General features: G+C 55.9%; 1 protein-coding gene across 1 annotated transcript; it reads right to left on the minus strand.

Moving 5' to 3' along the window:
• Positions 1 to 9,892: 9,892 nt before the first annotated feature.
• CCDC9B (coiled-coil domain containing 9B) lies at positions 9,893 to 15,647 on the minus strand. The gene is given in 11 exon segments (XM_065872741.1): positions 9,893 to 10,438; positions 10,523 to 10,565; positions 11,158 to 11,257; positions 11,357 to 11,410; positions 11,963 to 12,021; positions 12,347 to 12,546; positions 13,232 to 13,357; positions 13,448 to 13,603; positions 14,195 to 14,302; positions 14,584 to 14,697; positions 15,504 to 15,647. Coding segments are annotated over 11 exon segments (1,650 nt in total).
• Positions 15,648 to 21,284: the final 5,637 nt, after the last annotated feature.

Genomic DNA, 21,284 nt, shown 5'->3' on the forward strand with positions numbered 1-21,284 from the left:
AAACTTGTTGAAAGGACAATGGAAAACCTTTGGAGAAGTAGAAGGAGTTCAGCGAGGGTGGGGAATGTACTGATCCCCTGCTCTCCTCTTCCCACCTTAGTGCCCCCACCTAAGAGGCTTTCTGTTGCAGCCCTAAGTATCTGGATATGGGCCAGGGAAGAAGGAAGGGAAATAGCAATGTCTCTGTGCTTCACCCCTTGGCCTTCTCACAGAGTTCTTTTAGGAAGAGCAAGCTTTTGTAAGTAGAGTGGCTCACAAGTGTTTTTTTTTTTTTTTTCCCCCCTGCTCTTTAAGATCTGGTCTGTTCCAGTAATCACCTTCACCTTCCCTCTTCCCTGAGCCTGTAGTGGCAGTGTAGCCCTGTGATTAGGACGAAATCCGTTGTGAAACCAGAGCTTTGAGCACACCCTCTGGTTATGAGTTGTACTGTGGAACGCCATAGGCCGAAAGGTGGGCTTCAACCTCCGGATTGTGTTTGGATAGCCAGATAATAGACCAGCCATAGAAAGGTTAAATTGGCTTGTCTTTACCTCTCCTTATAAGCTCTACTTATATGCAGCCTATACTTCTATTGAGATGAGAAACATCGAGTGAAATGACATATGTAGAGCTAGCTCTGGGGCAGCAAGAATTATACATCCTCAATTTGGATTCCGTTTCCTTCCGCCACTTGCTTTTAGGCAGTTGAGTGTGGGTAGTGACAAGATATCAAACCCTTTCATGTTTCCTTTTTGGGAAATGAGGCACTTTAAAACAATGACAACAACAACAACTTATCCACCTGAGTCCTGAAACAATTTGTCTCTCCTGTTTTCTGGCTTACACTCCAGTTAGCTCTGATCCAAGTTTACGGGACAGCAGCCTTGCTTTAAGCCATGTCCTGGTGTGGGCAAGGTAATAGCAGCTGAGCTATCATAGCCTATAGGGGCAGGCTGGTTGCACCCCCAAGGTGTCTTGGTTGAAGGAGATTTCTGAGCACTTCGGTCATTAGGAAGCCCTGAGGCCTTTTTAAATTTTTGGTGAGGGCCTGGGGGAAGAAACATAAAATGCCACTTTATAACTTAAATAATAGCCTGTAATTTATATTTACTGTGTGAATTTTTAGTCCTATATTTTAATAATTTGTAAATCGATCTCTTATTCCAAGAATCCTTTGAACTTGCAAGAGAACATCTGGGAGTCCAATCCCCTGTCCCCATCCTGACCCCTGCATTCTGGACTGTTTAATCTACGTTGGGATGGATCAGAGTCTAGAGAAACCACTCGTGGGTCCAGCTGCTGGTCTCCTGACTCTCTAACGCCTTCACTGGAATTGGGACATTAGCTCCAGCTCTAGCTGTGAGTGTGACCAGAGACATTATTTATAATCCAGCCATTTAAGATATACCTGTACTCAAAAAGTCCTGTATATTTTTTAAAAGTTTTATTTTTCAGGTGAACAAAAATACATTCTAAGAACTCAATGTCAGCCTGTGTAAGTCGATCATTTCTCTTTTCATGCTTCTTGGGGAAGGAGTAGAGGTAATAGTCTAAGGTGTGGTGGACGGGTGGTAATGAATAAGGTGTAAGAGGAAAAAACAATTGCTCTAACGTTCTCTGTGCCTGATGGTTTGACCAAATTGAAGGGTGGCAGGAATCCATCTTATTCGGGAAGCAATCACGGGATTGAAAGAACAGTGATATCTAGCTCAGCTACCTTTTGCCAACCCTAAAACGGTTGGGAAAAGTTCTGCCTTTAAAGGACTCTGAGCAGCTGCCCAGCTGAGGGAGCTGAGGGACCAGTAAGCATGCAGATTGAGAATTATTATAAACATTGAGCTGGCTGAGAGCTGAGCTGAGGTGAGGGTCAGCCGCCATATAGCATCGCTGTTCTCGCCTTTAAACCACTGGTCCCCAGAAAGCCCGAGAAGTGCTAATACTGGGGGAGACAAGTGGATGTGTCTGCAGTGATTGGACAGAGCTTTGTCTACAGTGGAGGAGGTGAGAGAGCCACAGGGCAGAGAGAAGGTGTAGGTTGCTTCAAAGGTGAGCAAACAATAAAAGACATGTGGGTGGAAAGCACAAATATAAGGGATTAGTTGTGCTGTAAAATACACAGCAAGCAGTTGAGCTCAGCTCGTTATTAGTGTTGCCCAGTGCGAACCCAAGTGAGAAGCCAGTGTCGGTGGGGCCCCCTGAGGCCTGTACTTCTCAGGAGCTGTTGGGGGGTGGCTGCTGTGCTTTTCCATCACCTTGTGGTCCGCAGGGGAGCATGGAAAAAGTCCACCCTTCTTTTATTTCCCTCTTGAGCCTACACAATGGCTTTCTGTGAGAGGGCTTGGTAAGGCAGAGCAGAAGGGGAGTGAGTTTCCCAAGTTCTTCAAGCCAGCCCCTCCTTTCTGTAGACGGGGACATGTGGCTTCTGCAGTTGCACACGGCTTCACACGTTGGGCACGTACAGCAGTGTGTGTGTGCAGCAGGAGCCTCTGGCCAGTGCGAAGGTCACTGTTCCACCGGAACAGGGCCTGGTGGCAGGGAGCAGCGGTTGGAATAGCTTTATTTTCAAGGGTTAGAAATCAGCTGCAAAATTGTCCATCAGGTTTTGAGCTGGGAAGGAGAGGTCTGGGTGAAGGGGGATTATTTTCCTTTAACTGCTTTGCACTGGGACTACCTGGATCATTTCTAGGTGTTTATGTTAGAAGTGACTGTGTGCGTTTATTTCTCGACAGCCTGCATTTGATGAAATAATCCTCTTTTGAAACCGTAGTTCTGGAGGGTGAGGGGTGAGGAGTTTGCTAAGCCATTTAGACTGGGCTTGTGTGGGTATCATTTCTTTCCCCCACTGTGCTGAGGAAGTGTTTCTGTGAAGTTTCCGGCATAAGAAATATTTTTCTCCCTAACAGCTCGAGATTTCTACACATATGATACCACAGCTTTGGAATTTTTTCTGTCTACCTTGTTTTTTGGTTTTCACTAGGGAATCCTAAGATAGTGTGTTCTTTCGTTGAGTATTTATATCCTGTTTTGAAATGCTGAGTGGAGAGCATCTACTTGTTTCTACATGTTTCTTTAAGGGGAACTGAAAGGTCAGGTCCGGAGCTTTAGGGCTACCACAGCTATTTAAAAGGGATAATAATTGCCCTCCCCTTCCTGTCTGCAGAGAATGGTGGTATTTCTGGAATTGCAATGCAGTAACAAAAGGGCCACAGCTGTACATTTTGTTGTTCTCCCTGGGTGGAGGGAGGGACCACAGTGGCCTTGCTCGTTTCAGAGGACCAGCACAAAGCTTAGTGCCTGGCACTGTTGATCACCTGGTTTATCACTGCGTTGGATAGCATTGGCCCTAGAGTCATCGTGGTGTCACTGTCATGATCCACTTGCGTAGCCACAGGCGAGAATCTTGGTTCAGGGAGGTGAATTGCTAGATCACAGCTGCACTGGCCGTTCTGGCTGCGGTTTCTTCACTGCCAGGTTGCGGGGCTTGGGCTTGGCCTGCCTGTTCTTGCCAGGCGCCAGGAGTCCACAGCTGTATTCCATGTGGTGCTTCAAGGAGGCAACAGAATATGTAACCCATTCATTGTCTCCTTTGTCCTGGCCCTGTGGCCAATTTGAGCTATAAAAATATCTGCTCTATCAACAGTTTTTGGGTCGCATCTGTTTTACTTGCTGACATAACATGTAGGTTTCTGCTGCCAGAAAACCTGTGTTATGCTCTTTGTTCCCTCCAGTAGCTAATTTAAAAATACAAAGACGAAATCTTTTTTTTTAACCACACTCCCAGACTCTACCAGGCTGTCTGTCCTAAGTGCAGAAGCAGCCATGGCTCCCAGTGGCACACAGTGTCCTTGAGCCACCTGGTCAGTAAGGAGCACCAGAGCCAAACCAGCTTCCCTGTGCCGCATTCCATTCTATAAACATTTGTTAAGCTGCTCCTATGGGACCAGAAAATTACCATACAGTTCTTGCCCTCAAGGAATTTACAGTCATGCCAACAAGAATCTACCCTTGTTACTTTCCTGTTTCCTTAACTTCAGTAATCTGTTTTTACAATAGCTCATCAGTTAATCAGCAGTAAGATTCTAACCTTCCTTAGAACATTTTCCATAAACCACTACCATTATTTCAAGAACTATTTATTTATTGCCTACAGTATATGAATGAGCCTCAAAAGTCCCCAAACCAACTTGTCCAAAAAAGCAGTTGCTGGTTACCAAGGATTTCCTTTTACCTCTACCTCTCTCTGCTACCTCCATGTTCAGAGGATGAGTTGAGGTCTCCTCCCACCTTGTCCTGGAGGCCACCTGTCCCTTCAGCTCCCTGCTAGTAGTCTGGGCAGTGCTGAGTCACAGCAGCCAGTCTCTGAGCTGTAGGCAGCTCACATATCACGAGGATCTGGGTTGGGGAGGCAGTGTGCTCTTCGGAGGGACCCCTGAACTGGAAGACAGGCAGCCTACAGACTCAACGATGGCATGGGTTATCGCCCGTGACCTCTCTCTTTCCTCCTAACCAAATGGGAATTCATGAGAGCACATGGAGCTAATAGGTGTGACAGGGCTTCGAGATCTTGGGAATAAAAGTACAGTATATTCACATGAGGTAATTAATATATTTTCAAGGGAGGGACTGTCCCTTTGGGCAAAAGTGATGCATGGAAAGAAATGTGAAGGGGCAGGGAGTAAACATTACACCAGTGCCCAGACCATCAGCATCAGCATGACCTGGGAACTTGTTAGAAACGCCATGTCTGAGGCCCCATCCCATACCGACCGAATGAGAAATTCAGGAGGAGGAGCTCCGCACTGTGTTAACCAGCCTTGCCGGTGTCGGATGCGCGCTGGAATGTGAAAAGCACTGGCCCAGCCTTTCCCTCTGATTCAGTAACTTGGGGTTAGGGTATTACGGTTTGAACAGATGGTTATCCAAAGGTGACTTTTGACCCTCTTTCTTGGTTGAAGCCAGCTGCCCTGCTGAGGGAAGAGGAAACACTGTGTCCCTAGAGTTTAAAAAGCCTTCATTGTTGGTTATTCCTTTTTTTTTTTTTTTTTTTTTTTTCCGGTACGCGGGCCTCTCACTGTTGTGGCCTCTCCCGTTGCGGAGGCTCCCGACGCGCAGGCTCAGCGGCCATGGCTCACGGGCCCAGCCGCTCCGCGGCATGTGGGATCTTCCCAGACCGGGCCACGAACCCGTGTCCCCTGCATCGGCAGGCGGACTCTCAACCACTGCGCCACCAGGGAATCCCCTGCCTCCTTATCCTTCTTAACAAGCTCTCCTGGGCAAGCTCTCCTGCAACCTTCAAGAATAACCAACAATGGGGCTTCCCTGGTGGTGCAGTGGTTGAGAGTCCGCCTGCCGATGCAGGGGACACGGGTTCGTGCCCCGGTCTGGGAGGATCCCGAATGCCATGGAGCGGCTGGGCCTGTGAGCCATGGCCGTTGGGCCTGCTCGTCCGGAGCCTGTGCTCCGCAACGGGAGAGGCCACAGCAGTGAGAGGCCCGCAAAAAAAAAAAAAAAAAAGAAGGAGGCAGGCCTGAAAGAGTCCTCCCTCCCCCTCCCACAAAGGTACTGATGTGTTTGCATCACCTCCTGCCTTGGGGCCTGCAGCTCCTCCAGCCAGTCCTTAAAAGGAGCAGTGGGTGCCACATTTGTCCTTTCTGGTGCCAGGTCTGTGCTATTTCACTTCCCCGGCGTCAAGTGGATGCTTAATGGGAGGCCGTGATGTAGGCCGGCAGACTTGATGAGAGAAAGCAGCCTTGGTCTGTGCCTTACGCGGCTTCTCTCATTGCCTTCCCCGGCCTCGCCTTCTCCCCCTCGGTGGGGCTGTGGTCACCCTGTGTCAGCTCTTCCTCGTAAGCCCTGATATCTCTCACTCAGGAAGAGACGCTTGCGGGGTCTGTGGACACTGATAAATGACTTAAGAGGCAGAAGTGAAGCAGTGCCTTTAGTTTCTCCTATTCCCTTGACCCCCCCTGATTTAGCCCCCAAATAAGAAGACATGGCCAAAGTGGGATTTTTGCCATTTCCTTTTTTCTTTTCAGGGTCCAGTGCCATCTTTTCCTGTTATTCCTGTCCCTGAGGCTAGGGTTTGGGGCTGGAGCTGACTGGTGGTCAAACCTTCCAAACTTGGGACTTGTTAGATAGCTGGGGAGCCCCTGCTGCCAGGGATCCCCAATTACCCGTCTCTTGATTATAAGAAAATACCGGCATGCTGCTCCTTTGGCTGCTAAAACTTTGGGAGGCATGGAGCAAACTCCACAAAGGAGTTTGTTTCTGGGGAGTGAGTTCCTGAGATTGCTATGATGTAAACAGAAGAAAAGAGGAAACACTCTGAGCTGCAAGAGGCAGTGTGCAAAGTCAGGGGGAAATGCTTAGGATATCCTTGTGATCCAGCGGGTGGATGAGGGCAGAGAACATTCCCTGTAAGAGCAGAGTCACTTCGTGATGCTTTCAACTCAACCAGACTACCCCGGGGGATTAAAAGCAGCTCACTGTCCTAGAAGGCTGGGTAACATTTACAATCCATCCCTGTTTTCCTGAGAGTGTATTGACTCCAGTGACCATGAGACTAAAAGAGAAGACAATGGAAAAGATAGAAAACCAAGTAGACAGAGATCACAACAAATAGCTACTTTATTTATTTGACAGATATTTACTGAGTGCCTTCTGTGTGTTACTGTGAATAGAGTGCCTATGGTATGCCAGGTATATTTTGCATATTCTTATCTTCCTCTTAACAACCCTTCATCATAGGTATTACTAGCTCCATTTTGCAGGCAAGAAAACTGAGGCTTTTAGATGTTAAAATTGACCAGAGTCATCTAGCTAGCAGGTGGCAGACCTAGGGTTCAGATTCAGTCTCTCAGATTCCAAGGCCCATGTTTGTTCCCCTCAACCATGCTGCCTATCATCCCCAAGATACCTCCCTTACACAATGTGGTCTGCTGCTCCCCCCTGTAAGGGGATATGGGCCAGGACAGAGATGCTTTCCACCTCTTCTGCCCTCCTTGTTTTGAGGCCTTAGGTAAAGCTGTCATCTCCCTGCTGGCTCCCTACTACCCACTGCACTCTCCCTTGTCAGTTCCTCCAGCTCTGTGCCTGGGCTCCTGAAGCCGTGTCCCATGAAGAACTTCCCACCTTTGAGGAGCAGTCTTGTCTGTTGGTTGGAGAGGAGAAGGGAATCCAAGAAGAAGGCTCCCAGCCAGGCCTTTAACCAAAGGAGCCAGAAGGAAACAGAGCAGCCTTCCATGGTCCCGAGCTTTGTGGAGGGATGTCTACGCTTCCCTCCTGTTCCTTAGCTGGTTCCATCCTAGAGCAGGAGGGGTGGCCCCCAGAGCTGCTGGTTCATTGTTCCTGAAGAAGGGCTCCCCTTTTTTGAGAAAAGTTCGGTGATGCTTGCCTTACACTACAGTCCTCCTGCAATGAAGACGTCCTGTGCCAGACTCCAGTCTCTCCAAGCCCTAGTGACTCATTCCCATGACATCCCTTTCTCCTAACATCCAGAAGGGAGAGAAGCCCTATTTCTCCATAGCCCTTTTGTCCAGCTTCCTCTCCTGCTTAGGTCTTGCTGTGAGGCCTCAACCAGAGCTCTGCCCAAGTTCTACATCCCCATCCCATAGTCAAACATGCCTTGGCACAGACCCTTCAATGAAGGCACATCTGTACACTTGGGGGCACTGGGGGCTGGGGGAAGTTTGTGAATCTTAGAATTCAAATTCTGGATCACAGTTATTTGGGAGACATCTGAATTCGAGGCTGCCCGAACCTGCTCTACCCCAGCTCCATCCTTTGGGAGTCGTGAGTTCCAGAGCCAGTGCCATGTTCCAAAGCCACGCACACGTGACTGGAAGGCAAAAGGAAAGCTTGAGCTTGGACTCTTTCACCCTTGCCTTTTCATATCTCACAGGGGTCTTCTTCCCTTAGGCACAGAATGTTCCCAAGCCTTTCCAAAATTCCTCTGATGAGTCCTCACCTCTTCCAACCCCCTTCACCTCGTCCCGTTCCCAACCAGCTTTCTCACTCCCCACTACAGGAAGTTGACACCACCCACTCTCAAGCATCTACCCAGTGCGTCAGTGTCCCACCCAACTCTGAGGCCAGGAAGCTCCCACCGGGCAGGGGCAGCCTGCCCCCATCCCCTACAGAGCCAGCAGCCAGCCCTTAGAGTCTAGAGTCTGTCTTTGCCCCTAGCCCTCCATACACTCTAGTCCAAACCCTTACTCTCACACTGTGGTCCAGGAAGCAGCAGCAGAGGCGGCACTTGGAGCCTAGTAGAAATGCAAGTTCCCGGGCCCAGCCCAGACCTCCCGAGTTAGAATCTGCATTACTCTGCACCTTAATGTATGAGAGGCACTGCTCTAAACAATCTGATCTGCCAAAAAGACACCCCCTCCTCATGCTTCCTCAATAGAGGGGGTGGAGAGCGGAGCAAGAGCCAGTGAGGAAGCCCAGCCTTCACACAGTTGAGCCACAGTTTAGGCCTCACTGACAGTGGAGAGATGCTGGGGATGATCCGGGCACTCCCTAGAGAGCCCAGAGAGGCTGGTGAGGCCCAGGACCCTCAGCAGAGAGGAACAACCGTGGCAGAGCCACGTGGGGAGATCCAAGCAGGGGACTGGGGGCAAAGGGTACACACGATGAGAAAGGGAGACGCGCCTGCCTTTGCGAGCAGCGGTGGGATGGTTCCCTCTGGGCTCCTACTACCATCCCCAGCCCCTGTCGGGCACCTACAGCCAAGAACAGCTCCTGCTGCACAGCCTGGGTCTGCCAGATGCAGGGGTTCCTTCCCTCCCTCTTGCTGGCAAAGTCACCGTCGCCCACCAGCTGCATTGCTGGTAGTGGGTGCTCAGGAAATGTTTGTTGAATTGAGAGGGAGCCACAGCTTGTGCGGAGACGTGGGCCTCAGGGGAGGGACGGGAAAGGAGACTAAGTAGGAAAGACAAGTCCTGATGTCATACTTAGCTGGAGTCGCTGTTTCTCTGCCTCTTGGGTCACTGCCTGAGACCTTGCTCTGGCATGACACTGTGCAGGGAGGCGGTGGGAGGAGGAAGCTGGAGATGGCAGGAAATGGCCCTGGGTGGCAGGCTCCCTCTGCCCCCGTTCAGGGCGCACTCCATGTCTGACCTGGGGGTGGGGGACGAGGTCCCTGACGGTGGGCTCCTGCGCCTGCTGTGGGGAGAGGAAGCTGGCCCCTCCTTCCTCCCCCCGCCCCGCCCCATTTCAGAGACTCTCCAGAGACCCTTCCTTTCACAGAGACCTGAGCTCTACTCTTCTGTCCCCAGCTCTGTCCCTGCTGGCTGTGGCCTCCCTTTCTCTGGGCCTCAGCCTCCTCTTCCAGGAGGCTGAGGCCCAGAGAAAGGCAGGAGGCTGCCAGCTGATTGTGAGATCCCCAGGTTGGCCATCCTGTGAGTGTTGGACTGTAATTCACCTGGGTGCGAGGCAGGGGAGTAGGAAAGGGCCCGAGCCTGGGCTGGCCATGCCAGCTGCTGAGGCTGTCTGTACCTGTGGAGCCAGGAGCCGGCAGCCGGAGAGGGAGGCCAGGCCCTGAGGGTGATGGGAGCCAGGAGAGCCAGGTGCTGAGTGCTTCCAAGCCTTGTCATCTCGCCATGGTCAGCGAGCTTGTGGCCTGGGCAGCAGTAGGCTTGGGGCAGGGCTTGCCAGCCTCACAGACCAGGTGTGGCGTGGGGATACGCCAGGGGCTCTACCTGCTGGTGAGAGCACACACGTGCACAGGGGGGTGCCCGTGAGGTGCAGGGGTTGGCTCGTTGTCTTCACAGTGTCACTCCACTGGAGAGTCTGCCAAACTGCTCGGCCAGGCTGCCACAGCCACCAGCCAGCGCGTGCCCAGAGCTCAAAGATTTTTGACCGTGTCTTCCCTCCTCCCCTCCCCAGTCCGGCCCCCTGCCCCCGAGAGCTTTGCTCAGCATCTTCTTGCAGGGGCAGGACCCCCTGTCCTGCGCCTCATACCTCCTGTGCCCCTCGCCCTTTGGCTGCCTCCTCTGGGGGGTCTGCTTCGAGGTGCCAGGACCTGCTGGGCCCCAGCCTTGCCAGGCCTGTCTTCTCTGGGTTCCAGGGGCCTTGCCCCTTTTGGGGGCCCAGAACAAGTCTGGGCTTCTGGCTCAGCCTGGGGCTCGGTCCACCCCAGGGGCTGCTCGTGACCCTCCAGCCAGGACACAGGGCTCTCCTGGGTCCCAGGCCTTGGACTGAGCACACACGTGCTCTCCCCGGGCCCAGGGCTACTGGCACATCCTAGAGAGAGGTCGAGGGGAAGCAAGTCCGTGTTTCGTGGAGAGCCAGGCTCAGGACTGGCTGTCGAAGCTCCTGACGCCCCTTCTGGCTCCTCTGGTGATGCTGATGCTGGAGCTGGGCTGGTCGCTGGGACACTCATGGGTCCGCCCGGCTCCATCCTGCTCGGAGTCTGCGCGTGTTCCTTCTCATCTGGAGTCCTTCTGGTGCTTGGGCTTCCCTGACAACAAGAGGTCGGCTCTGCTGGTTGGTGAATTCAGGGCGCATGCCCCTATCCCGCCCCATCCTATGCCCAAGTACCCACCTCCTGGCTCTCCAGCTCCTCCTTGCCTCCCTTCATTTCCCACCTGCAGAAACACAGAACATGGCAGGCCCCACTACTACCCATCCCACTTCACGTCACCTGCTCCATAGCCAGCAGCCCATGTCCTCCAGGGAGGAGCGAGAGCCCAAGGGTCTCAGAGGAACCTCAGAGCCAGAACGAGGCTCCAGGATGCTTCCCTTCCAGCCCAACCTTCCTCCCCAAACCCAGCCACTTCCTCTGAACACCGCCCACCGTAGCCCCGTTGCAAGTCCCCAGCTGCTGTTTATGGCCAAGCCGGCAGCACCTTGAGTTCTGTGGGGACTCCGTGTGTGTCCTGGCCTGCGCTGCCTAGGAAAGGCGTGCCTGACTTCCCAGGGGAGGTAACTGCTGTAATTACCACCAGCCTCCCTGGACACCAGGCTCTCGCTGCTGCTGCCTTTGCTGATGGCCTCTCCCCGCATCTCATTAACCTGCCACAAGGCAGCAGTCAGCCAAGAGGCAGAGGCCCGGGGTGGGGGTGGGGCTGGAGCAGGCACCTGGACCAGTGCTGGGCCTGACCTCCCAGGGGCAGGGGAGGGCCAGGAAATCAGGGAGCCCTGATGCCTCCCTCAATTTTGCTCCCTGCCACATGTTACCTGCGGGCCCTGCCAGTCAGCCTCTCTGTCCCCCGAGCTTTGCTGTGCGTGGCCAGCGCCACCAAAGGTCTGCTGGGTTGCCCACCCCGAGTAGTACCGCCTGCAAGAGATGGTCCACAAATCAAGAGAGAAGAGGTCCATAGCAGCCCAGCTCCTTCACCAGCCCATGGGACCTGCTCCTCCTCCTGTCCCAACTCACCTTTGCCATCAGGGGGAAACGGTGGGGGCTGTAGCTTTCGGTGGCCCCTGGGGCCTAAGTGGAAAAAGGAAATGGGGAAAGGGTGGGCGTCACAAAAGACCCAAAGCAAGAACATCAGTTCTTTCGGGACCAGGAAGCCGCCAGCTATGAGTGTTCTGGCTCCCAAAAAAGAGCCCTGGCCTGGGGGGTCAGGGGAGCTGCGTCCCTGTGCTCGCTGTGTCACTCCTGACTAGGTGACCGGCAGAGCCTCTCCAGCCTCAAGCTCCCTTGTGTGTAAAATGAGGGGCCAGCGACGCAGAGTTCTGTTCCTATAACAGGCAAGGGGCAGCTGCCGCCCACAAGGGACCAACACCTCAAAAGGACTCCAGCGCTGACTTCCTGGTGAGCCCTTCTCCCCAGACCTTCTGGGGTCAGAATCCAGGACAGGGGCTGTGGGTTCGGAGGATGGGAAGTGGTGCCCTCCTCTGATAGGGAGGGAGAGGAAGGAAGATGTCCTTCCATGCTTCCTTCCAGCTCTGAAAATAAGTGGTAAACCAAGAGACAGGGAACAGAGAGGAAGCGGGGGCAAGGGGTGAAAAAATCCAGGAAAGGTGGGTGTTGGCTCACCCCTCGTGCTGCCCACCCTGGCCGGGCCCTCTTCCCAAGGCTTGCTGGAGTCCTGTGGCCTGCGTTGCAGAGAGAGGGAGTCAGGTGGGCTGCTGGCAGGGAGCACAGAGGCTGCAAGGCTGCTGGTGGGCTGACACCTCCTGCCCCAGCCCCAGCCCCAAGCCCAGACACGGAACCAAGGACAGCATGGAGAGGGTGGGCCCGAGAAAGGTGGGAAACGCAGTGCCCACACACAGCCCTGAGCCCAGGGTCTGAACAGAGGGTCAGGCAGAGCCTCATCACCCTGGGGAGGGTCCCAGCAGCCCTCCAAGTGACACCCACATTTAGCCTGACTCAGCCCTGCAAGCATGTCGACCCAGCAGGGGGCCCAGCCCTGCCACCCACGTGGGCTTGGCCTTGTCCAGGTCCCACGGGCGGCGCCAGTCACCCTGTGCATCTCTGTGCCGCGCCAGGCGGGCCAGGTCGATCTGCTCTCGTTCCTGCTTCCACTGGGCATAGTCCCAGCCCACCTCCAGGGGCCCCCCCACTGGCCGGCGGGGAGCTGGGCCTGGGACCAGGCCTGGACTCTGGGGCTCCCGGACACCCTGCAGGGAGAAGACACAAAACACCACGGGGTCGAAACAGAAAGAGCCCTGAGCTTGGAATGGGGATCCAGAGTCTACTAACCCCTTCCTCTCTCAAGGTCTTGAGGTCCCCCCACCAAACAAATTAGATCCATTCCATCTCTAACATGTTGTTTGCTATAGGCACGGTTTCCGTCCACGCATTAGTGGTGTCTTTTGGGCAAGTTACTTAACCTCTCTGTGTGTCATTTCCTCATCTGTAAAATGGGGATAATAACAGCATCTATCCACAGAGTTGTCGCTGAGGTGTGTGGTCAGGTGCAGGCAGGGTGGAGAGGCACCACCCAGCGGCTGTGAGCGAGAGCCAAGACTAGGGGCTGCTGCCACCTAGAGGTCACACCTGGCACATGGCCAGTCTCTTACACCCTCCTGACAGACCTCCAGACCCCCCCACCTCCCCCCCAGCTTGCTACCAGATGTCCAGGTAGGGTAAGGGGCTAGGTCACACCTCTGGCTTACACTGTATCTCACTGCAAGACCCACCCAACGTGGAGACTGGCCAGAGAAAGGAAGAAGGAGTGGGAAATTCTTGCAGGTCCTGCCTGGGCCACGTCCTCGCAAAGGGGGACATATGTGACTCAGCTTCTATTCCTCCCCCGAAAGGGGACCACCACATTCATGTCCCCAGCCCCTCTTGAAGAGCTACCTTCCAGGCAGGATCTGAGCTGATGGCCATCTGCATGGAGGGGCTCCGGCCCAAGCCCCCTCCAGGTGACCCTTCTGCCCCCTGGCTCCTTGCTCTGGTGGGCTTCTCACTTACGATCCGCTTGGCCTGGGGAAGATGCGGATGGGCAGTGTGGCAGAGCCAGAGAAGAAGAGGCTGCCTTCCTGGCACCCGGCTCCCCCCACCAGCACTGCTCACCTCGGCTTTGTTTTCCATGATCACAGCCAGCTCCACCCGCTCCCCCAAGCGGAAGGTGCCCGCGTGGGCCTCTGCCTCCTCATCCTCAAGCATCTCATTGGCTGCTCCAGGTCCAAGGGCGCTCCTTGCCCAGTTCCGGCTGACCACCCGCTTCCCCTGCAGAATGAGGGGCCATGCCGTCACGCCACATAGACAGCACTGGACAGAAGCTGGGGCTTGGGCCCTTTGGGTGGTTCCCCAGGCTGGGTTCCAGCCCTGGCCCTCCCTGGAATGCCCACAGAGGAGCTGACGCTGCGAGGCGTTCACATACCAGTGGCATTAGGTTATCCGGGCCTGGGGCCACCCAGGGGCCCAAGACTCCACAGTGGCCCACCATCTCTGAGCTGGGAAATCCAAAACACTCAGACAATGAGGCTCTGTCCCTCAGACGCTGTTCCTGGCTTTCAGCCCCAACGTCTCTGTGCCCCTGGGGTTTGAGGTTTACGAGCGGCCTGTGCTTGGGGGTACGGGTGCAGAGCTCTGGGGCTGGAAAAGGGCATGAAGAGGCTTCTATCTGGTCACCTTTCAGCTGTGGCCCTTTGGGGATGGGGGCCAGCAGTGGCCTGGGCTGCATGAGGTTGGGAGCTGGTAGGTATGCCCCAGAATGTAAGCGGGAGAAGCAGAGGAGCGGGGGCAGCTGTGCTCCCCTGGCACGGGCTGGGCTTCCACCTCCTTGCCACCCCACCCTGTCTGCTGGGTGGGTCTTACTCCAGGAACCTGGCTGATGGTGACAGTGAGGCCGTCAGGACGGAGGAGCTCCGGCGTGGTCCCAGCCATGCCCCCCTGCTCCGCCTGCCGACGGTCTTCCTGGATCTCCTGTGGGAGGGCCCGGGGTCAGCACAGGCCATGGCCCCCCAAGTGCACAGACACAGATGTCGACAGGCCTACACAGAGAGACACCAGTGGGACACCAGGGGGCAGAGGCACTACATCACAGAGTCCCCAGGACCCTCACAGAGCCCCTGAGATGGAACGCACCCAACCTAACCCTGGTCCCAGGCCCAGAGCCTGCAGGGAGAGACAACTATTCAGGGTCTGCAGATCGGACAGGGAGTGCCAACCCAGTCAGTCCTCCCAGCCCATCACAGCCCACTCACCTGGTACCTGCGCAGTAAGGCCTGGTTCTTCTTGCGAAGGGCAACGATCCTCCTGTCCAACTCTGCATCCTTCTCCTCCTGCCTGCTCACTGGGGACTCGGCCCCATGAGGCCCCTGCAGAGGCCAGGGGGCCCAAGCTCCTGACTGCTGGGCCCATCCCTTACCAGCCCCTCGACTTTCACATTCACCCGCTCTACCATGCTCTTACCACCCAAGGAGCAGACTCCAGACCCAGAGCGAGGGTCACGTGGGGAGATGGCCCATGGAAGGCCCCCCAGCCCCACCCCGCTGGCCTCTGTGCCCATCTTCCTGCCACCTCTGAGGCTCAGGCCGGGGCCTCATACCCAGGCCTGCAGCTCCCAGCAGTGGCTGCCCCTCCCCCCAGCTCTCCTGGGAGCTCCACTGCAGAGCAGAGCCTGGAATGGGAGTTATAAATGGCTCTGGCAGTGGAACCTGCCGTGACTGGGAAGTTGCCAGGGTATTCAGGAGGTCGAGGGGGCTGCTGTTTGGCTCCCAGGCCAAGAACCATGGTGAAAAGAGAGGCCCCTGCTCTGTCCTCGGCTCCCAGGCCCTGGACCCCACACCCCAAAACTGTGCCCAGCCTGTGGGAAAGAGCCACTCCCACGGGCCCAGCCTCTCCAGGCCCTGAGCTGCCGACAGTCAGTCGGGGCAAGAAAGAGCCAGCTCCGAGGGCAGGCCCAGCCGGGGAGCCACCCCGGGGCACACTGTGCCTCAGCACCGAGACCCCCGAGTCCCTCCTTCTCCGGCTGCAGGGACCCCGTTGTGGCCTGATGCCCCTGCCCAGCCCCCCACCGGCATAGGCACAGCCCTCTTCCTCCCAGGCCCAGCTGCCCCCAGAGTGTGGCCGCCTGATGTCCCAGCCCCAAGAAGCCCCCCGCCAAAGGCAAGGTGCCACTCACAGCCGAGTGCATGGCAACAGCAGGCACCGAGAGATTTCCAGAGCAGCCCTGGGGGAGCCAGAGCAGGAGGGAAGCTGGAGCCACCGGAGTCGGGCCTCTGCTGGCCTCTCCCTGCCGGCTTCACCGCCCAGCACACGAGATCATGTTGTGATTACAAAAGACTCCTCTGGGCTCCCAGCCAGGAACGCTGTGGCCACCGCCCTCACCATCCACCCTCAGAGGGCGAGGATCAGGGCCCCGGCAGCCAGCTGGCCCTGCCCAGCACCTCTCCCTGCCCTGCCCCGGCATCCCCAGACGGACTGGCAGGGACTTCTCCCTGGAGGGTTGAGTCTACACAGGGGGCCCTATGCTCCAGTGGGACCCCAGCCTGGGCCTGCCTACAGACAGATGGGCAGCCAAGTAGCCCTCTGGCCCTCCCATTAGTAGGGAAGGACCTATAGCCCAGCCCATTGTGCTCCCTGGTCCAAGGGGCCCAACTCAAATGAGCATCCCCTGTCCCCTCATTCTCCCCATCAGTTCTGGTTTAAGTAATTCGAAGGGATTAAGAAGCTCCCCTCCCTAGGCCACCAAGTACTACCACATACCTAAAATAACACCATTTGTCGTTCATTCCTTTAGGTTCAACATTGTCTTCCCTGTATTTTCTTTATATATATATTTTTTTAATATTTATTTATTTCACCTATTTTTAATTTTTGGCTGTGTTGGCTCTTTGTTGCTGCGCACGGCTTTCTCTAGTTGGCGGTGAGCGGGGGCTACTCTTCGTTGCGGTGCGCAGACTTCTCATTGTGGTGGCTTCTTTTGTTGCGGAGCACGGGCTCTAGGTACACGGGCTTCAGTAGTCGTGGCTCGCGGACTCTAGAGCTCAGGCTCAGTAGTTGTGGCGCACGGGCTTAGTTGCTCCGCAGCATGGGGGATCTTGCCGGACCAAGGCTCGAACCCGTGTCCCCTGCATTAGCAGGCAGATTCTTAACCACTGCACCACCAGGGAAGTCCTTCCCTGTATTTTCAAGTACAGTTACTCCTGGGATGCTCAGCTGTCCAGGTCACCCCTTGGTGTGGGGAGCATCCCTCAGGGTCTGCACTGCCACAGCTCAGGGCTGGCCAACAGCCTTCCTCCTTGGCTCCTAACTTGGGCCTTTCCTGGCCTTGCTCTCCAGGGATGGCCCTTTCAGCCTCTCTGATCCCGAGAAAGGAAGCAACGTTTCCTGGGAAAGTCTCTCCCCAGATCTTCCCGGTGCATCTGAGGCTGCTGTCTCTGCCCAGGGGAGCAGCTTGCCTGGCAATCCCACCCTTAGTGCCTCTGGGAGGAGGGGTGGTCTCTCCGTATCAGGAGCACCTGGAGTCTGGTTCAGTAGTAACAGGTGCCCAACCTCCAGGCCCTGAACAGCAGGTCGGAAGTCCCTGCATTTCCCCTCATCCGTGATTGACCAGGCCTATTTCTCTAATTCCATGCATGACTTGTCCCCTTCTGTCTCCAGAGCAGAAAGCCCTGCTGCCCTCTCTCCTACCCAGACCAGCCCAGGCAGTCAGAGGTCCAACCTCTGCTCCCCTTGAACTACCCCTTCCTGTCTCCCCTCCCCTCCCCCCTCCCCACCACGCTTAGCCTCTTTCTAGGCCAGGCCTTGGAGCAGCAACCCTGACCCCACGGCCAGTCTCCACCACCCAGAGTTCCCATCCTGCTTGGAAATGCCACTGTGCTCTCTCTTCCTTTCATGCCGGATGTTCCCACTGAGTCAGACTCGTCTACTCGTTCCCAGTGACGGTGACGCACCGAGGCTACACACACACACACACACACACACACACACACACACACACTTGCTTCTTCTCCCACCCTCTCCACGTGCTGCCTACTGAGCTCCAGCCTAGTCTCTGAAGGTCAGGGCAGGGCCCTGGTGGGGTGGCAGTTGGGCCCCCTGTCACCTGCCCCATGCCGTGTGGTTGGAGCTGGAAGGCCCGCAGAGTACCAGCCTGGGAGGGGGAGATGCAGCTGAGACCTAATGTTCTCTGTTGTCTTTGGAACCCAGGTCCCCAGACCAGGTTTGGGGAGGGCAGGTGTAGATAGAGGAGGCTGTAGGAGCGAGGCAAGGTCTGCTGTCCCCCTTGTGCCTGTTCCCAGCCAGGGTGGGGGCAGGACAGCAGCGGGGAGCAGCAGGCACAGGTAGAAATCCAGCTCTCCTGCAGGGAGGGCGACCCAGATCGCTGGAAGGCCCTGCAGGAAAAGACTCCCCTAAACTAGTGGCAAAGGCCTCCGGACCCAGCAGGCTGGAGCCACGTGCCCAGGAGAAACCAATAGTCAGACAGCCCCACGGTTGCCGGCCATGTGCTTCCCAAGTGTTACTCACACGAGTCACGCCTCAGAGCAGTCTCCTATTTCCCCCAGAGTCTCTGATGTGCCTGTCTGCTCCCCCCTGGACAGAGGCTCTCTGAGGGCAGGAATGGTGTGCCAAGGGGCTCTAAATCCCCAGGGCCTGGCCCAGTGCCCCTGCAAACTACAGAGCCTCCCTCGGCGCTTGCAGAAGAATACAGGAGTGAGGTAGCCACGCCATCCTGTGCACGGCTGTGGGTACTTGTGCATTGGCTGGGGCTGCCTTTCCCTCCACCCAGAGCACACGCAGCCTTGAGGGAGGCGGTGTCCGCTGAAGTCCCTAACCGTGAATTTCCTTTCCCTGTCTAGGGAAGGCGGGGTGTGACCAGCATTGTGTTCCCCCCGGGGAGACCATGTCTCTGTTACTCTGTGTCACCACTAGGGGGCAGCAAGGTTACAAAAGCCTGGTTGGGGGGCCCTCCTCCCCTCCCTTCTGCTCCCCGCCCACAAGTCTCCATAACCCCCAGCGCCCCGCCCAGCGCCCCGCCCACAAGTCTCCATAACCCCCACCTCCCAACTCCACCAGACCACAGAAGCCACATGCGTTGTAAGAGCCTCGTTTTACTGGTGATGAGACCAGAGAGGTAGCGCCCCTCTGCCTAGGCTGCTCAGCCTGTTTGTGGCTCAGATGAACCTAGCAGCCGGGCACCTGCCTCCTGACCAGCTCTTTTCCTGGCTGTCCCAACAACGCTGTTTCTCCTGATACTTCACTGTGTGCCCTCCCTCTCTCTACGCAGGGATGGGCCTGTTGTCCCGGGCCGCAGGTCCAGGTCGTGTCTTTTCCCTGGCTGGTCCCCCACCCTCTCAGGCAGCCTGCCGGCTGGGCCTATAGCACTGCCACCTCACTCTCAGCACCTCCCTGGATCAAGAAACTGCTGTCATGATTCCTACTGACCAGAGGTTTAGTGCAGGCCTCTCAGGTCAGGCCAGGCCTGGCCCTGGGTAGGGAGGACTGAGTGCATGAGGTAGGGCCAGAGGGACAAGCTCTTGGCAGGCTCCAGATGCCAGGGTCGGTCTGGGCCCTACCGCTCCCAAGAACACACATACCAGAGCAGGGTGGGGCTGAAGTCCTTTGAAGCATCAGGTGGCAGAAGGATGGTTCGGGGAACCCCTCCTCCATTCTGCTCTCCAGGGCACGCCCTGGGCTGGGGCATCCTGAGCTTTCCAGCTCCAGTCCGGCGGTGGGAGGAGAACCCTGACGTGGAACCGAACCCCTGAGCTACTTCACCCGGTCCAGTCAATGAGTGAACAAAAAGTGAAGACCCAGGCTCCACCTCAGAGGCACCTGACGATACCAGGCCACGTAAGCCTGAGGCCAGGGTGACATAAGACTCCTCAGTTGAGGAGTTTTCCTTGCCGCAGGACAGGCCAATAAATCGGAGACGAGGTGTAGCCAGCAGACGGAGAAGATGGCAGACTAAAGTCTCAAAATAACCATCTTATCGGGGTTTGGATGCCAGTTTCTTTTATAGCACAGAGGGGGAGGAGAGAGGCAGTAAAGTAAAAAGGCCAGACGTTTTGCAAATATCCCCTGGAATGGCCATGGCCAGCCTCCGGGAAGGGATGTGTTAAGTGTTAATTTCTTCTTTCTCTTAGCCATCCACAGGTGGACAGGGTCCGGATGTTTGCCTGAACAAAAGGCACTTGGTTTAACATTCTGGCAGAGGGGCAGAGTTCCCTGAGGCAGGCCATTATGTATACACAATATCCTTTTTTTTTTTTTTTTGCAGTACGCAGGCCTCTCACTGTTGTGGCCTCTCGCATTGTGGAGCACAGGACAGGCTCTGGACGCTCAGGCCCAGCGGCCATGGCTCACGGGCCCAGCCGCTCCTGCAACATGTGGGATCTTCCCGGACCGGGGCACGAACCTGTGTCCCCTGCATCGGCAGGCAGACTCTCAATCACTGCGCCACCAGGGAAGCCCTACACAATATCCTTTTAGTGAACAAAAGCAGCGGAAAGCAAAGGTTAAAGTAAAAGAAACAGATTCTACATGTAGTCAGATTTGGCTCTTCCCTGTTACAGTTTTCCAGGAGATAACCTTGCAGGGGATGAGCAAGACTCAGCAAGGGGATGGCAGTGAGAGTGTTGCATGAAGCGGGAGTGGCATCTTACTAGTAAGAAAACGTTAGGGGACTTCCCTGCTGGTCCAGTGGGTAAGACTCCGTGCTCCCAATGCAGGGGGCCCGGGGTTCGATCCCTGCTCGGAGAACTAGATCCTGTATGCCGCAACTAAGAGTCCACATGCCACAACAAAGATCCTGCGTGCAGTACAACCAAGACCCGGCGCAGCCAAATAAGTTTTTTAAAAAAGAGAGAGAGGGCTTCCCCGGTGGCACAGTGGTTGAGAGTCCGCCTGCGATGCTAGGGGACACAGGTTCGTGCCCCGGTCCGGGAAGATCCCACATGCCGTGGAGCGGCTGGGCCTGTGAGCCATGGCCGCTGAGCCTGCGCGTCCGGAGCCTGTGCTCCGCAACGTGAGAGGCCCGCACACTGCAAAAAAAAAAAAAAAAGAGAGAGAGAGAGACCCTTAAGTTAGGAAAGTGCAGACCAGACCAGGTAGGTCACTGAAGGGCAGACTGAGGGGACAAAGCTGTCCAGAGGGGCTCACTGAAGGTTTTACAGCAGGGGCTAAGGAGGCCACGCAGTGGTTTAGGAAGCCAGGGAGGAGGCTGAGTCCAGATTGTGGAGGGAGGGGTCTATACCACAGAGGGCAGAGGAGTTTCCAGGAAAGGATGAGCAGGAGAGCCTCAGGAGGCCTCAGAGCATCAGCATGGGGGGTGGGGGGGAGAGGGGCAGGGCAGCCAAGACAGCATCTAGGACTCAGGCCTGGGGTCCTCATGGATGTGGGGAGCAGGCCGGGCTTGCCTACAGGTGCCCAGGGTGCTCCTTCCTCTAGGCAGGCAGAGAGGCTAGAAGGCTGGCTTGGGACAGACAGGCTCTCCCCATCTTGAAGCTCATCACAGGGGCCTCTCATGGGGATGAGGTGTGGGTGGGGTCACACCCTCCAGGGATAGGGAAAAGGTCTGGCACAGTTTTCAGGGGCGGAGAGGACAGAAGGCCAAGGGATTGCTGAGAGCTGGCCTTTGGAATGGCAGGGGGTGGATGTCCCCTCTCTGGAGGTGGTATCACCCAGCCTAGAGGCTTCAAGGCAGAAGAGGGCAACCAGGGTGAGAGAGAGCACGCTGAAATGCCTGGGACACCACAGTCATCACAGGGAAGAGGGAACAGCCTGAGGGGTGGAAGGGTAGTAGGGTGACCAGTTGTCCCGGTTTGCCTGAAACTGAGCCCATCTTAGCACTGAAAGTCCTGTGCCCAGAAGTCCCCCCATTCCTAGACAAACCTGGAAGTCTGGTCAGTTTATGGGGAAGGAGGCTGGGGCAGGGAGGGAATCTTCACCTGTGAGTGAA

The sequence above is a fragment of the Phocoena phocoena genome, chromosome 2, assembly GCF_963924675.1.
Source record: "Phocoena phocoena chromosome 2, mPhoPho1.1, whole genome shotgun sequence".
NCBI lineage: Eukaryota > Metazoa > Chordata > Mammalia > Artiodactyla > Phocoenidae > Phocoena > Phocoena phocoena.